General features: G+C 37.8%; 2 protein-coding genes and 1 pseudogene across 3 annotated transcripts; 2 read left to right on the forward strand and 1 right to left on the reverse strand.

Moving 5' to 3' along the window:
* Positions 1-1,277: 1,277 nt before the first annotated feature.
* LOC132909119 (uncharacterized) lies at positions 1,278-2,536 on the reverse strand (annotated as a pseudogene).
* A 3,760-nt stretch (positions 2,537-6,296) lies between these two features.
* Positions 6,297-9,972, forward strand: LOC132909399 (radial spoke head protein 3 homolog). Of its 2 annotated transcripts, XM_060964200.1 has the most exons (8): positions 6,297-7,416; positions 7,791-7,872; positions 7,950-8,123; positions 8,221-8,349; positions 8,443-8,646; positions 8,718-8,880; positions 9,083-9,169; positions 9,738-9,972. In XM_060964200.1, exons 1-8 carry the CDS (start codon positions 6,638-6,640, stop codon positions 9,908-9,910), a joined length of 1,791 nt encoding a protein of 596 aa, XP_060820183.1. In that variant the 5' UTR covers positions 6,297-6,637; the 3' UTR covers positions 9,911-9,972. The 2 variants fall into 2 exon arrangements, with proteins under 2 accessions (XP_060820183.1, XP_060820184.1); XM_060964201.1 differs by lacking the exon at positions 9,738-9,972 and having other exon boundaries at positions 6,313-7,416; positions 8,718-8,935.
* Positions 9,973-17,042: 7,070 nt separating this feature from the next.
* On the forward strand, positions 17,043-18,746 carry LOC132909120 (PR domain zinc finger protein 13). Its single transcript, XM_060963710.1, has 4 exons — positions 17,043-17,195; positions 17,293-17,542; positions 17,675-18,335; positions 18,512-18,746. Exons 1-4 carry the CDS (start codon positions 17,043-17,045, stop codon positions 18,744-18,746), a joined length of 1,299 nt encoding a protein of 432 aa, XP_060819693.1.
* The last annotated feature ends 9 nt before the right edge of the window (positions 18,747-18,755 follow it).

Here is an 18,755-nt window from a genome sequence, read left to right on the forward strand (position 1 = left end):
CACGAACGTTAATGTCGATTTTGGGATTCCCTCGGCATCTAGTTTCCAAGCCTTTAAAATATTTCGTCATAATGGTTCGACGAAGATCACGAACATTCTAAAAAACACCAAAAATTATCTATACCAGCGTTTTCATTATTATTATTATTAATTTACGAGGATAGATTCCCACGAGTGGTCACATAGCGTAAGGAACGTAAAATACGTCTGCGTAACAACAAGAGATATAAAGAAAAAATTAAATTTATCTTGGTATAATTCGATAATTTCCGTCTTCTCCGATAGCGAAGATCTCTACGATGCAACCATGTTTCAAAGTTACGAAAATTATATCTTTCGTAAAACTGTGTTTTTTCTAACGTTCTAACCTCTGCATTCGATTCAATTACAATACGTTAACAATACGTTAATCAGACGAATGCGCGAAATTGCCGGTTCTGACTGCATTTTCAAGCAGCTTTGGCATGAATCGGTAAGATACGTTTCCAATGTAACTATCACTAACAAAATTGGTATCTATCGTACCGATGTGACCAGTAACTCGATACCCGCTTTCACTTTCAAAGCAGTTCCGTGTATTCCGTCTGAAATTTTATCTAAAACGTATCTCAAAATCATCTTTTTCAATTTCAAATTTGATTTGATAACGAGAAAAACCACTTATTATTAATATATTTTATTATATTACTATTAATATATGTAGCTATTATATATAATACTATACTATATATATCTATATATCTATATATATCTATATATATATATATAGTATAGGTAATAGTATCTTTGTAGATACTTCCGTAGGTTTTTATTTCATTTTGATATAGTTTTTATTAGTACCTTACTCTCGTAAGATATTTAGCTTACTTTCCAAGTATACTGTATGATATCAACGTTTATTATGTAAAACTGTGGAGTAAAAAATGATTACAAAAGTACGTTATTTTTTGTGATTTTTTAATTTCAATTATTTATGTCGTAATTACTAGACATTCGTAATTTCTACAATATTTTAGAATTAGATATATATTTAAAATACTTACAATAAATAGAACAACGATATAGAAATGTAAAAATAGTTCTCTTAATCTAGGGATACAGGTTTTTATAAAGGGTGCACGGAATTAAATACTATCGATGAGAACACTGAAAACTGAATTACAGAACTACGTCACATAACACGGAAAACTTTGAAAGCAGATCTATAAGTTTTCATTTATAACTAATGTTGTCAAACAGAGTTGAAGCTCATTTTATAACCAAAAATTGACGTGATATTATCGATATAACAAAAGATTATATATATCCTTCCCTTGATGATCCTTGATGAATGTGTAGATTGGGTTACGCAGTCTATAACCAGTTTTCGCACCCAGATACAACAAACATGTAGTTAACCAACGTAACACGAATGAAACAACTGCCAAACCATATGACCACGATAAATGGTTAAAGTTTGGAGACATTAACTAGTCTCTACGCCAATATTGCCCTCCAAATATTGATACTGCTAGAAACAATAAGGTACCTAAAATTTAAAAGTTATTTGAATGTCATAAACATTTTTTGTTATATTGTGATGATACAATATTGAAAATTTTTATTTACCTGCTATGACACAACACACAAAAGCAGTGGCTGAAAGCAACTACTCATAATTCAATACAAATTTTAAAGGCTAACAGACTAATGTCAATGCAATCACAGCTTGTGTAAAAAACTAGAGTAGGAGAGGAAGTGTAACAAATGTTTGTACAATCATTAACCACCTTGCAATAACCATTCTATAATCGCATAATATTCTTCTGAGAAAAAGTGGCGACATCCATCAAATTCTTTGTCAAACTGATAATATGGATATCTAAACTATTCAAAATAATATTCCCAAAGCCCTATATGTTTAAAAGTACTGAAATTCTCCTGGTAAGATTTAATCTAATAAGGACTGAAATTAAATTAATTTAACAGTCAAAATATTTATAAATTAACTTATGCTTGTTAAAAATATTCTATCATATATTAAATAGTACTAAAGACATCCACTTCCTTGTATAAAAATTAATATTTTAATTAATTAGTATTGAAAATTTAAAGATTGAAAATTATTTATTTATAATTAACAATAGACCTGCAATATATGTAATTACCCCACCAAGTATCACCGCGTCTAAAAAAAGCATATAATGGACAATTAATAGAGATTATTCATGTACATTTACGTTTTTCACACAATGTAAATCAAAAAATTATATTTCTTACTCGACTGTTTACGGTAAACTTGCCACGCCTCTCATAGTGTCTAGTATAGCCATGGCAGTGGTCATAACCAGCAGTCGGCTGTGCAGCGACCATTCAATGTTTCAGTACAGCCATTATCTAAGATTTCCTACGACACAACATACGAATTATCACAGCAACTCTTCAGCGCTTATATCGACCGGATACAGAATAGGCATGACATTTGTGCTTACCGACTGTTCGCCGTTTTACCGATATGATTGCTAAGAACTCTTCTATCTACAAAAGGTTGCTGCATATTTGATATCCGACGCTTGCATCCGATATCAACAACCATCAATGTGGAAATCGCCGTCTCCACGTAGGTTAAGCCTATCTCCTACGACAAAGGGTATAAAAAGGTCTGTATCAGCCGAACTCGCACCTTTACTTTATCGTTATAAAATCTCTCGTTATAAAATTCTCATATAAATTCTTATTAATAGTTAAATATTTTATTCATTTCTTAATCCCATTTCTCTTTCGCATCGAGCAATAAGAGATAGAAAAGTCGAAATTATAGATTTGGTACTCGCCAATATGAGTTACAAGGACCATTGCTCGCAATTTTATTGCGAAGCAGCACTGCGATGCAGTGTGAACATCTGCATACTGTTAAAAGCCATTCGTGAACCACGAATCTGACCCTTTTGCGTAGCATACGATATTATCAACCCAGTACACTACCTTGTATGGTAGTCTGCATCTCGTTGGTAATATAGAGATCTATATCTCAATACCCTTTTCTTTCAAACCTTCAATCCAACCCTCACGTTTGCCTCGTTACACTCTTGCAAATATCTACATATGTATACATATATACAATTTTAAAACTGATTATAAATATAGATTATAAATAATTTCTAGATATAATTCGTAAGTATTTTTTTATAATAATATAGTGAAACTTGCGCTATTACGTATATAAATTAGAAAGTACTGTATTTTTGCATACATCAATTATTTTTAAATACGACTGTACAAATTATTAATTTATAAGAATATTATAATAATTTAATTTATTTAAGTTTTCGAGATTTCGACCAAGGTTTTCGACGATTTTGTATCGGGAGAACATGACGTCACAGGAGGTGGCACGAATCCGACGGTTCTGGGAAATGACGTCATATTTCATGAATTTTTGAGTTTCACTAATTCTAGTTTGTGAAAATAACAAGGCAGGCGGATGAAGGTAGACAGATTTCGGGATAAATATAAAGATATTCAAATTCCCTTTAAAAAAGCTATTTATTTATTAAATTTAAGGAGTTATATAATGATATTTACATTTGTACTCAATTGCGATTCGTGCACTTCAACAACTTTACAACATAGAATATTTAAGGAATTAGCTAAAATAATTTACAGTTAATAACATATAACATGTTACAGTCTTAATACATTGGAAAATCTTAAGCATAGTTATAAAACTCGGAAAATAGTGAATTATAAGTAATTACAATCATTTACCATCAACTACAATCGATTTTGTTGGCGTAATGGTGATTTTGTTGACGTGTTGAAGTTTCGGTGCATGCAATGAGAGGCGGATAGAATTAAGGATGATAAGGAGAATAAATGATAAGACATTTTAAAAATCTATTCATGAATTAAATTTAGGAAATTATGCAATAATATTTACAATTAAAGTTAATTCTGTATTGGTTAACCTATTTAATTCCCTGTATTGCGTCCAACATACACAATATAATATTACAAGAAAGTTTTATGAAATACTGAACGAATTAAAGTAATGCTTTAGCATAATCTTACATTAGAACTAAAACAACCTTGGCCGAATATATTAGATCCATATGTATATTTAAAAAATGGTTGTTAACCCTTTCGCTTCGGCAGTCCAATCCGTCGAAGTACTGTCACTGAAGGGAAACGCGGACCAGAAACACGCACAGTGTGAGTGCTTGCTGTATATACGTTTTCCTAAGCTTAAATAACAATAATTCTTGTAAGAACCGTATATGAAATATCGTTTCACCGTCAATGGATTTAATAGATTTTCTAGCACGAAACAGTATACGACCGTTCGAATGTTTAAAACATATTGCGTGAAACGTTTTGATGTTTTTTCAACAATGAGAAACTTTAAGAAGCGGTTAATCCAATATATCAATAAAATCAACAGAAGATGTTCTCCCGATAACGAAAAAATATGTTATTAACTACAGATAGCACTTGTATATACATCATTTGGATGCCGGATGGGTTGCCGGATCCAGGGGTCGTTACGTGTCACCGCCTATATGTGGCGCTCGGTACCCACAGACCATCTCGTGGATGCCGCCTATAAGCGGCATTCGAAGCGAAAGAGTTAAACAACGGTACAATCAAAGTTTCGATCGATGTATCATCGTTATATCGTACGGTAGATATTGATAAGTACCATCTATACCGACTGTGGTTTCAGCCTAAAAAATAGTATCGATGAAATAGTTCTCAGCTGTATTAACTATAAATGTATCTTTTTATACGCTCTTAAACAAAATGTTAAAACTAATCATAATGATTATCACTCTCAACCAATTTTTTAAAAATGTTTAAACTCTCCTTTCTTTTACAGGAAAATAGATAAGTGCAAAATAACGGTAGTTAATAATTTTGCTACTAAAAATTGTTTGAAGTTTTATATTTAGTTAATTAATACAGAATCTTAGTTGACTATTGTAAAAGTTATATCGATATACACATAAGGAAAACTCTTTCTCTTTGCGTTCCCTTGACAACCGAAGTACACAAGTAGATGGTCTTTGAAACCATTACGAATTTGTGGTCAACCTTACAGCAGGCACTTCATAGAATTTTTTGCAAAAAGAGCGATTAATACACAATAACAATTGGCTGAAGTAAAGCTATCTATTGATATTTATATTTATAACTATATTGAGGAAAAGAGATGGCTACCAGAACGGATATGTGCCGAACGTGTAATCGTGGGCTTCACTCTTACAATATACCGGCCAGAGAAGCAGATAAAAAAGAAACCTATACTTTTGTCAAGAGTCCAAGGGCAATTTTACATGTTCAGAAGAAATATAGAAATCCACCCACGTAAGTTTTCGAAACGTTTTAAAAAATTGTAGAAAAATCACAGCATTTGGTTACGAAGTTGTTTAAAAGATCATGGGCAAGCATCAACGAAATAAATTGCTTCTATTCTTCCATCTATTTCTACCTTCCTCGCACCTTTTTCTATCATATTTGCCAATTTTCAAACTTCTTCTTATATTCTCATGAAAACTTTCTCAATCGCCTGAAACTTTCAACGTATTCCACGTACATATATCAACTCATGAAATCTTTACACAGTCTTCTGACATGGAAAACTGCTACTACGATCGCCTATGTTCTTCGTTATTATAGCTACCTGTTCTTACGTTTTGCTAATCAATTTCAAACATCGCCACGCACGGTTTCTTACTTAGGACAAACGTGACACTGCGATTTATACATATAATACAAGAGAAACGAAAGGTTAATTTGTAGTAAAAAAATATTGCAAATTTTTATCACGATAGAAAGGAAGAAACGCGTGAACAACGTTGAACACAATGGGTAGGTTTTTCTTCAAGAATAACCGTAGTATACTCTCCAAGAGAGAGATGTGACGACTTCCCGTTGATCGTACGACAAATGTTCAAATATTTTTGCGATATCATAAGCGGAAATAACGCGATAACGTCTATGATCGATATACACAGCAGCGTTATTAAAAGGGAAGAAGCGTAGGCGAAGAACTAAATTGACGATTACACGCAATCACGCAGTTAAAACAAAGTCGTTGATCTTCGTTGGGATATAAATACAGCGATAAAGTAAGTAGAAACGTAACGCGAACGTTTCATCTGGAAGAGGTCGACGGAGGAGGTCGGATAGTCGAGGAGAAATTCTGGTCGCGGTGCTTTGCAAAACACCAACGGACATACGTGGTCATAGTTACCACCGATTTCGAGCCCCTTTAGCATGACTTAGGCATGCGCAAAGTTCGCGATGGTCAGCGTTATTGAGTGGCCGCTGGGTAAAAATATACGTGTAGCATGTCTGCGGTACATATCGGTCGATTCTAAGGACATTGTCCAGTCCGTGAACACGCTCGCACGATTGCGAGCCCGTTAGTGGTCATCGTACAAGCGCTCACGTCGTCTCGATTTCCTCCATCTATCGTCCTGGATCCAAATCACTGATCTCGATTCATCTCGCCTCTTTAAAAATAGAAAAAGCAAGACAGATGAAACGTACGTACGTAGAGACCTGAAAAAAATCAACGGCAACCTGATCAGTGTACTTTGTGGTTCGAAAATGCGCGGTACAAGTTACTGTAAAAGTTCTTGAAAACGCCGACAACATGCCAGCTGGAATTTCCGCGTTGGCGCCCACAGCCAACGGAGATCCCTTTGATCTCGAGCGAAAAAATTCTCCAGCATTTACCATTCTTCAGAAAGATGGCTTGGACACCAATCTGCCTCTTCTTCGCGTGAACGATTGCACCGAGACGGATCGATCGGTAGTCGATGACTGTCTCGAAAACATGAAAAACAACCTGTTTGATCGAAAACGCATCAGCAGATCGAACGATCATTTGGTCCAAGCGAATTTGCAATCGAACCAAGTGAATCCATTAAGAAGAGAAGCACGAAGCAGAAGCCAGGAAAGCTCGCGTTCGGTGGACAAAATACCGGCGATAAAACCTAGTATGACCTTGTCTACGGAAGACTTCAACGAAGTTCTAAACGCGAAGCTGAAGAAACTTCAGGAACAGGAGCAAGAGAAGGAAGAACAGCGTAAAAGTGCAAAGAAGAATCAAATTTTCCGTAGAAAACCATTCATCACGACCGTCAAGACAGGCGAATTTCTGATGCCGCCGCCGGAAGTTGCGTCTCTTCTCGGCATCGCATCAAACTCCAACGACACCGAGGACTCCGATAATTGTCCGCTGCGTTCCAAGTTCAAATCACTCGCGTCGTTAACCAAAAAGCCGGAAGTACGTCATAGCAGCCATATTGCCAGGTGTCCGGTTGCTCTCAAGGCCACCGTCGACTTTACCCTCGGAATGATGAACGCGACGACCATGGCTGCCTCGACCTTGGACGACCGAGCGAAGAGCGCGAAAAGAAACGACGCGACGTAAGTTTGCCAACATTTTGGGAAACTTATTCGCTGCGTTTTATCTTACGTACCAGAGAGAGAGAGAGAGAGAGAGAGGGTACTTAAAATTTGCTTGTAAAGCGTTTAACAAAGCGTGTCAGGAACGGTAGAAACGAGAAGGTCGTAAATAGTTTCGTTGCGTGTAAGGAGGAGACGCTGAAGATTATCGAGTGCGGTTGCGTGCACTTGGATCGTAATTACGTTTGTATACATATATACGTACTGATAGTATTGTAACGTACACGTGTGTACAATTTAAAATACACCCCGATATGTAATTCATCGACGCTTGCCCAAGATTTCCAACTTAGCTCGCGAAATATGTAAGGTACCTTCGTTTCCTCCCTTTACAGCGATCAACCGATTCCTTTTGGGAATATTATGTTTGACCGTCGCGTCGTCCGGGGAAGCACGTTTGCCACTCCTCCTATCCTTGTAAGTAACGAATTGAACGAACTATCCGCAACCCGTGCACGTATATGGAAAAATACATAATTACGCATTTGGCTTAGATCGATGGAGAACAGTCGATAGCGGCAAGGCAAGCGGAAGCCAGAAGGAGGAATTTGGCGAGGAAACGAGCTCAAGCGCAAGCTACCAAAGCTCTGGTCGCTAGAGCAGGTTCGCCACCGCCGGTTCCTGGTCGCAAGCACGAGCCGGTGCAAACGGAAGTTTACCTCGAAGAGGTAAGCAACGTCGCCCTATCCTCCACGATTCGTCGAACTCTCCTCTCGAGTATCTTGCAACAACTCGTAATCGAACATTGTACGTTATATTTGACAGCTATTCGACAAACCAGACGAAACCGATGTCGCGACACAGACGGACTACTTTTTGGATAGACCGCCAACACCGAGATATTGCCCGGATAAAGTTGGCCAAGATGCTAGTACTCAAATCGAGCCTGGTGACGTAAGTTGGAAAAAATCCAGGCGATTCTTCTTCTTGGAAATTTGACACGTTTGATCGGCTGTCGATCGTTCGAGCAAACAACCTTACTTTCAGCTGTTCGATTTCGACTTCGAGGTGCAACCGATTCTCGAGATGCTTGTTGGTAAAACGATAGAACAGGCATTGATGGAAGTTCTCGAAGAGGAGGAGATTGCCGCTTTGAGGGAGCAACAGAGAAAGTTCTTGGAACTACGCGCTGCGGAAAGAGCTGAGGCGCGAAGACTGGAGGAACAAGAAAGGAGGCTGAGAGAAGAGAAGGTTCGTACATCGTCGATTACTCGTTTGAAAAATTTCGTTCTTAAGCGTCGCTGTTCCAATTCGTTCGATAGGATCAACGATTAAGGCAACACGAAGACGCGATGATAGCTCGAAAGGAAACGGAAGAACGAATCGCAGCGGCTACTCTTTTAACAGGATATATAGCCGAACTTCTACCAGCGGTTCTGGAAGGTTTGAAGATGTCCGGGTTCCTGTTGGACGAAATCAAGGCTGGTTCGTGAACACTCAAGAACACTGCTACTTTTTGTGAATTAGTTCGTTCAGAAAGGTTTATTAATTTTTCTTTATTTATAATCTTTATCCGATAATTCGATAACGAAAGAAGCGTTCGCCGGTTCTTCCTACTTCCTTTTTTTTTCAACTAGATCAGCAACAACTCGTTCATAATAAAATACTCCAATATTCGTTTTCACAGATGTCGAAGAAGGTTTCATGCCGTGGTTGATGAAGGAGGTTAAAAAAGAAATGGGCTACATGATCGAGAGCAGGGAATTACTCATGGGTAAATATCGTTAGTTTATTACTAACTTGCTCCACCATACTGAAAATTCCCGTGGTTCTAGATAACTTCGCTTTCAATTTAAATTATATAATTGAAAATCCCGACGTTGATATACGTATTGTTACGTCAATATCGTCTGTTTTCTCGTTTTTCTAAGACGAACGGTTCAAAGACCGTGAAAATTGCTAGCATACCCTTGGTAAACACAGTTTTCACCTTACCGAAAGTTTATTCAAGGTTTAGACAGAAGTATCGATAACACTGGGATAATGTCGTCTTACCTTTGTACGTATACCCCTAATAACGGTTTCATCCACAAAGGCAGTGCACAATTGTGTAGAAGAATGCGATCCATTTTGCTCTTATTACCGTTTAGAAAGTATAAAGAATTGAAGTCGAAACTAATAATGATAAACATCAAATTTAATTAACAACAAAATTCTGATGTAACAACGTTGCGCCGCTTCAAATAAACCATAAATAATAAATAATAAATAATAAATAATAAATCTCCAACGATTCAACCTACATTCATAACAAATTTTTCTGTCCTCTTGTAATCTTTCAGAGATCGTCAGAGAAATTCTAGAAAATCGTGCAGAGGCGTACAAAAAGCTTGGCGAAGAGTACGATGTCTCCAGGAGAAGGAAACCGTCGATGGATCATATCGAGGATGGTGGGGATGACCCAAATTTCGTAAATTACGAACCACCCATTATCGAAAATTCAGACGCCGTTTGATCAACCGATTCGACCGAACATTCTTGTACGTAAAGTTAGAAAAATAAGCTCGTATACTAATACGTAACAAACTGTCATCGAGCTATCGACAAAGTCGGTGAATTTTTTGCTTTTCGGATGGTCCTTTGCCAATGCTTTAATACTCGTTGATCTTGCGACTGAAAAACGAGCATATCATAGTTAGCTTTCGGATTTAGGGACACCTCCACCAGCACCGGAGCAATCCCCATCTCACTGGCTTCTACATTAAGCAGTGTACACAGCTGCGAGACAAATCCATCTCGTCCGGTTGCGCTCCGTGACAGGTCACCGCCGCGTTTTCGATCCCCATAGCAAACACCAACTACCACAGCCGTATTCCACGAAATCCATCAGAAATTAATTATCCGTTTTCTAATATATCTGTCCGTGCTGCTAAAAACAATTCCATCTTCTCCTATTAATTTTCACACTTGCAAGAATAACAATTTATTAGTTACTCTTTTCAGGTTCGTCTCGAATCGAGGAAGAACAACGGACGAGTCGATCGATCGAGATTCATAAGAGAACAAAAGATTCACAATGATAATTAGTTTCACGAAAGATATTTCAATTAATGCAAATAAACGAAATATTTATTACTTATATTACTTATATTATGTTTATCACTGTATATTACTTACGTTCCTTTTATTTTCCTCTATTCTTTCAGCGTAACTTCTGTCCGACAAACTTTTCCATCGTATAATTTAGAAAAAATCGAGCTCCATATATTTGTCGTCGATTTATCTTTTTATCTTTCATTGTACACGGAAATGCAGCTGTGGAGGCGATCGTTAAGTCGAAAATACGAACGACGCTAAAACCGTCAGGCGTAATTTTACTTGTCAGCTCGTCTGTTATTTCGGATTACAAAGCTAAACTATGCATACTTGAAAAGAAACTCGAACGCAACGTGCAATCCTATTTTTCTCTCGTATAATTATACATTGCTTCTAAGAGAGATATGTAAATAAAAAAGATCAATCCTTGAATTTAAAGGGAAAGTAAGGTTCATAGCTTCGAAAAATGACAGCAGTAAATTATACTAGAGATAGGTATGCCTGGCGTCATCGGTATCTCTTCTCCTGTCTCTCGCTATCAGGTATACCTGTGTCTACCTTTCGGAAAGATTAAATCAAAGGTTGAATCACCAAAACTGTCCTTCCATTTGTTCAAAGAAAGAGTTACAAGTGCACAGATTATACCGCTGACATTATGTATTTACCAACATACACATACACTTGCAAATTCTTTTTTTTTACGTTATGTCGTGTCATTATACGCCGCTGCTTTCCTCGATGAAATTTATTCGTATTCGTATCCGGAAAGGAGAGGAAGGAAACAGAATGCGAGAATTAAAAAGAGAAGATTCAATCGTGTTCTTTCGAAATGAGATAAGATTCGTCGGTACACCGTGAAAGTAAAAAAAAAACCTGTCAGGCTCAATCAGGATTAAATAGACGATAATAGGATGAGGTTTCATGGTGAATTGAGATCGGCACAGTTTTAAAAAGCCACCCACCCTCTTAAACCACGCACCCCTTCCGGCGATGAACGCGACAAGGTGAGGGGAGCCATATCGTATTGGATTAAATTAAGCGGAGTAAGGAGAGGGAGGAATTGTCCCGATACCTTGCATTATATGCACAAAACTCGTGTGCCAAGTGAGTCGTGTTTTTAGGGAGATGCAGGAAGGGAGTACCGTGATAGAGTCTAATCGGTCATAGGGGGTTTCTACGCTGTTCCACCATGTGATCCATGCCACCTGTATTTCAGCGCGTTTCTTTTATCTATCAATACGCGGGAGACCTTCGTTGCGAAATTTTTTTTTTTTTAAGTGTTTATTTATGCCAAGATTTTTTTTTTTTTTTTTTTTTTTTTTTTTTTTTTTTTTTTTGTTAAAGTGATCGTCACTTCTGAGAAAACTCTACATCTGGTCTAAGGTTTTCTCAAGCGCTAAGGTCATCGATAGCGCATAGACAAAAGAATGCGTCGATGACAGACCATAAGCGGTACACGTGCGACGTTGGATTCGGGGTTCTTTTAGTCTCAGGGTAACATTGCTAGCGTGAGGATCTGAACCAGCTTACATTGTATTCCACACTTTGTACTTTAATATTCACAATATATATACTTACAATACCTTACAATTTACCCACGCGTTTCTTTAATTCCACATACACCGAATAACCTTAACATTTTTAATACATTGAAGTAATTCACTTAAACTATGAATTAGAATAAGGTGTGTTAGGCAAAGGTACCGATACGCGACGGTACGACGTAGTCATACTGTATTGAGTGTCGTGGTTTTTACAATTTTTGTGTTTTCGTTCTTGTGTTGGTTTTTTTTTTGGATTTAAGCCGCTGGGGAGCGGTGCTTTTTTTTTTATTTTATTTTGGTTATTTTACAAATTGTCCTTATGGACATTTGGTAAAGTGTTATATCTTATAGGTGAAGAAAAAAAATAAAATAAAAATAAATATAGCATGTGGGTGGATACCCCCAGCGGGGTGCCAGCTTCGTTTCTTCTAAGTTATATCTTTTATGTTTATGTTGTTATGTTTGTCCTGAAACTTGACCGCAAAACAGGACGCTTGTTCGTTGCGAACTTTTTTTTTCTTTTAAATCGTTTATTTTGCCAAGATTTTTTTTTTTAATACATTTTTGAGATTCACAATAAACAATGAATTTGAGTATAGTGTGTTAGGCAAAAGTACCCATACACGTCGGTACGACGTAACCATGCTATATTATATGTTGTGGTTTTACGGTTTTTGTGTTTATTTTTGTCTTTTGGATTTAAGTCGCAGGGGAGCGGGGCTTTTGTGTATTCTTGTTTGTGTTGTATTTTTGTCCTGAAACTTGGCCGCAAAACAGGACTTGTTCCTTGCGAACATTCCTCTCAAAATAATCTCTTTTTCCACAATTTACGCAACTGCTGCTCAACGGTTGACTTAAAGAACGTCATTAAAGTAAGAACTAAATACTAAAACGAAATATCGTTAACGTCTATGAATAAGCATACCAGAGGGAAATATTTTTCGAACAAAAGTTAGCTGATAATTGAAAAGTTTGGTAATTTTGATAAAAATTTGATAAGCAAGTGGTAATGTTAACTTGGTCGGACTTCGCATATTTGCTGCGTTAACTCATCGAATGAAGTGACTCCCTTAAAATCAAGTAAACAATACCTAATGGTGTATAATGATTAAATAGGAACCTGAACGCAGGGTGAAGCATTCTCAGTAATGGTGTTATAGGGTATTCGATCGGCACGTGTCGCGTTACAGAACACTCGACGTCGAGAGACGCGAGCAATATGTCAACGACACGTGACCGAAGCAACGAAATTTTAACTGCGACAAATCTCAACGTGCCTTTACATGTGCCCGTTGTTAACGAAACATTATCTTTATATTAAATCCACGACTAGCAAACGACCAGTATTTGCAAAGATTCTTAGCAAATATTAACAACACGCGAACCAGCGTCTCATTGGAAGAGCTATCAGAAGCATATTTTCGACACTTGCAGAACCAAAACGAATCATCTTTATAGTCACCTCCCCGTAAAGCCAACCATAACTCAGCCTTTACCCTGTAACATACAACTTGAATTATATCTATAGAATCTCGTAAAAGGGCGCTGAACAATAAGATTTGTTACGTCTCTGTGTATCGAAGGGATCGCGCTTGGATTTTCGATACCACCTAAAGCTCGCAATCAAAGACTCGCACTTAAGTTTCCCTATGGAGTATTGAAATTCATGCTGGTCGTCTAACGATCGAACGATATAAAGAAGCTTCTAAGTAAAATTAGGACAGAGCGTATGGACGAAAAATTCCTTGAAAAAGGAATGTACGGAAAAGTCGTCGTTGAAAATCTATCGAGACGTAAAACAGCAGAAAGCGGAAATGTTTAACGTTGCAAGTGCCTTTGTAAACGGTATGTGCTACTGTCGCAGTATGCGTTTCGACAGCAAGTAACGGAGCATGGACGCGCAAACTGAACAGGGTGTTTCTTACAGACTTGTTCTGAGCGTCGCACGAGGGGCAGGCAATAATACGTAGATGATAATCGCGATATTAATATCGCATTGGGAAGCGCGCACATGCGTGCAAGGGTCCATTGGTCACGGAGGAACACTTGTTCGCTGACTGGCTTGCGGTTCTTTCAATGCACCCTGATTTTAGAAAGAGACAACGAGAGGGTGGAACTCCAAGTTCGAACGATGGCAAAAACTATCTAAGAGACGAACTAAGCCATCGTGGAAATATTATCAACAAAACGCAAAAAATATTTTTACCTTTTAAATTCGATGCATCTCGCGATAAGGAATCGTTCTTCCTTTGAAAAAGGATACAACCTTACAACAACGGATACAACAGAAGACAATCGTTGTCGTGTGTCAACCCTTTACATTGATCTGATTTGTAAAACAATCTATAATAATTGATAAATTACGAAGAATAAGTTCGAGAGAAAGTTTCTGCGCTTACGTCGACTCGAAACAAAAAGTATAAAAGATTCGGAGAACGTTTGCCACGACCTACCTAGGTACGCGATATTATGTGGTTGATGGTAAAGGACGGTAGACCACTTGTACTCGAGTTTCGAGGGACCAGGACAAGGGTTGGTACAAGGGATGGTGCAGCTTGTGAACACTCGTGTCATTCCCTGGTCCGGCACCATTCATCCGAGATGAATCACTTCACCCGCGGACGAAATCCACCGAGGAAATGTCATGCCCTTCCTTTGGTTGTTTTTTCTTCGGACTAACGAATATGTTATCATTATTATAGTATTTACTTCGACTGCACCAACCAATACCATAAGATCGAAACGAAAATGCGAATTAGATGTTCCTTTAATCAGTTTTCTAGTAGATACGTTTGTTCCTACCTTGTTAATGTACCTACCTTAAATGCAGCAATTGAAGAAGGTTTAAGCAGTAATACCGGACATTTATCACGAATGACGATCTATTCCTTATCTCAAACTAAATTGCTATAATAACGTCGGAAGTCTCTCTAGTAGATTTAGATAAGGAAACCTTAGTCGGTAACGGGAATTAGTATTGGAGATACCTGTAACTATGCAACTGCGAACAAATCATATCAAGATCAAGACTCGTTAAGCTTTTAAGGCATTTTCCAGTTTCCTTGACTGACCCAAGTACAAATTCGAGGTACACTTTGTTAAGACGAGTTACCGTTCGCCGAGTTAGTTCTCGTCAAGTTACGCACACATATAGACACATATTCGTAATTTATTACGTCCGTCGAAGTGTGTACACGTATGCATAAGTGCATTATAAGCAAAAAAAATACGTATGCGAAAAGAAGAGAATCGATCATCGGAGATAAGTCAAAATCCAAATTGCAATAAATTAGCTCGCGAGGAGAACGTAAAGATTGAAGAACGATTAGGTAAATCCAAGCGATATCGTTCGATCGCGATCTACGCACGCGTGCGAGAAGAATGAGCCACTTAATTTCCTAATCAACAGTTGATTCAGATGCACCTTTCGGCAGCATCCCCCATCCTCGGCATGGAAGCTATGTTGGTTTGCAGCTGAGCCAAACAATGTCCTTTCACATGAGGCTTTTATAGCCCCATGAAACACTCAGTCAGGGCCGACTCCTGGTGACGGCTGTATAACCTGTACGTGTCACGTGCTCCGTGATCACAACCAAACGCGAACCAAGATCGACGATGATCCAGAGATGAAGTATATAGTTCGAAAGAATAGTTGTAGGAGATCCAGCGTCGAATATCAATATATATTTAGACCAACTATAAATTTATAGCGTTAACCGTGTTGAACTATCGAACACGCAGGAGTCCTTTGAAACTATAAGAAAATAATGAAATGATAGGGCGATAACTAAAAAGTTATAAAAATCGTTCTTACCTTCTAAGTTGTAGGCACGATACTTGCACTTACATTTTTCTACAATCTTCCAACAAGATCATGCCAGAGACTATGGAGAATAGGTAATTCATAGACGGTAGTCGATTTTAGTGATTTAAATCATCCGGCACTAATTTTACTTGCAATTAGCTTTGAATAACAGAAAGGGTTACAACCGTGGAACTGTTGTAACCATTGCTTAACCATTACTTTGCACGGTTAAGGATGTAATTCCTTATACCTCCTATATTTCAACCTATGATCAATCGACGCAATTGAAATAATTTATACGAATTCGCTTTTCTATTTCGACAGCTTATTTCGATATTACAAACCGTATTTTTAATACATACATACTGTATTCCCGATATAATAACCTGAGACAATTTTTTTACATCAACAATTTCCGTTGAACAATCCTTTCCAATGAGTCCAGCAGCTCTGACGATAGGTTTGATTAAATATCTTTAGGATAAGGCGATTTTCCTTATACCTATAGCAACTACTTAAACTCGTGTTAAGCATCTCGAAATTAATGGTACTACAGACGGTTATTTGGTAGAATTATTCTTTCTAACTGCTGTTTCGGAAGAGCAGTTTATAACCTATCATCAGATAATATTACCTGAAACAATGAAACATTCGAATCATCATATAAACAGTACGATGATTATATCTATTTACATAGGCGGATTAGTGCGCAAGATATCAATCAACTTATCAAACGAAAATCGCTGAATATTTTAACGTATCCCTAAAGTAACGTTCGAAGATAATTTTCAATACTTCTAAGTACACCTTGCGTTTACTCGAGACCTTTAAAATAGTTTGCCTCGTTCACTAGTGTTAACCATATCCGTGTCTACGTCTACACCCCTAATGTTTTGTAAAGCATCAGGATTCGCAAATCGTAAGCACAGGGTCGGTTTACCCTTAGCCAGTTCTTTAAATACAATTACACGTATCCAATAGTGGTGTGGGACGTAACAGTGGAGGGGAGCGAGTGTCTCACCCCCTAATACTCAATTTGGGGCACGAGCCCATATATATTTAAGCCACGTGCGGAATGCAGTTAGAACTTAGTCGACACATTGGCATCGCGTTAGGATCATCGAGAAACTTTAAGTCCAACTGCGATCAACGTTCGCCATATCGTGAAGTAAAGTATCTAGTGCAGTGAAAACTATCTGATAATGAACACTGAAGCGTACAAGAAAATCGCCTTATCCCAAAGATATTTAATCAAACCTATCGTCAGAGCTGCTGGACTCATTGGAAAGGATTGTTCAACGGAAATTGTTGATGTAAAAAAATTGTCTCAGGTTATTATATCGGGAATACAGTATGTATGTATTAAAAATACGGTTTGTAATATCGAAATAAGCTGTCGAAATAGAAAAGCGAATTCGTATAAATTATTTCAATTGCGTCGATTGATCATAGGTTGAAATCGTCGAAATGGAAGGTCGCTTAACTTGCATAGACAAACTCGTGAGCACTCCTCGCTGGTTAAAAGTCGTCGAACTTGCAAACGACTGTCAGGCCTGCAACGTGCTTTTGATGACTACCGCCGAGGGTGTAGTACTGAAAACGATAAGGGACATAATTCCCGGTGAACCACTACTGATGTGGTTTACCGAAAATATTCTCGCTATATTGAATATACCATTCCTGACACCATCTAACATACAAGGTAAATCATATATCACCAAATAGCATAGAATAAAAGTGCAACGATGGAATTGCGCAATCAGCGAATTAGGGTTTTATAGTTTCGTTCGCAGTTTTGTAAAATTGTACCTAAACACATGTATATTGATTTCAGATCAGAATCGCTACATTTGTCACATATGCAACAACTTGTTTGAGTTCCCAAATCCTTTGAAGATACATTTAGCCCTAAAGTGTAATCGACTGGACAGTGATCATCTTTGGTCCATGCTAACCAAAGAGTTTAGCTCGTTACCGAGGCCAAGCACCTTGTCTCTCAACCTGTTCCCCAATCCGACTTTCAAATTCGAACTGACCACATTGCCGACAGCTCCGCCTACCAGGATATCACCGATATCATTGAAAACCACGAATAATACCGTTCCTCTTGCAACTAGAAACTCATCGGAGTCTTCCGATCATGCCTCTCCATCCTCTTCCAATCCGCCGTCTCTCAATCCTTCATCCACGGAAATTCCACCAAACATGTCGACACGAATGTCATCTACAACGAAAGACACTCTTCATCGACAGTCTGCTTTCCAGCCATACTTAAATAGAAGCAATGTCTTTAAGAAGATCTATCCACTAACAAGGAACGAGAATGTTTTAACGCCCTACAATGTTCAAACGACCACCCCACCGATCGCGACTGACGTCCATGCAGCGCAAGTGGAAACGATAGTCAGCAATCTCGGTAAATCGAAGCAAGGACACCTCTGCATTTATTGTGGAAAAGTTTACTCGAGAAAATATGGTTTAAAAATCCACATCAGGTCGGTATACCTTTCAGAGTTTCGTTTTATCTAGTATCTAACTTACGCGCCTTAAAGTTTCGATTTTCTTCTCAAAGAAATTATTCTCTATTTTTGACAAATTTCCTATCGAAAAGTTTATCGTGAAAAATATTCGCGGAAAATATTAACGAATTTTACGTTCTTTTTATTCACAGAACTCATACCGGTTACAAACCCTTAAAATGCAAATATTGTCTGCGACCATTCGGAGATCCTAGCAATTTGAATAAACACGTACGGCTACACGCCGATGGCGAAACACCATATAGATGTGACTTATGTGGAAAAGTTTTGGTCAGAAGGAGGGATCTTGAGAGGCATTTAAAATCAAGACACCAAGAAGCTATAAACGATAGTACAGATACCTCGTCTGATGGTACCGACACTTGAGTAGAAAAA

The sequence above is a fragment of the Bombus pascuorum genome, chromosome 7 (assembly GCF_905332965.1).
Source record: "Bombus pascuorum chromosome 7, iyBomPasc1.1, whole genome shotgun sequence".
Classification (NCBI taxonomy): Eukaryota; Metazoa; Arthropoda; class Insecta; order Hymenoptera; family Apidae; genus Bombus; species Bombus pascuorum.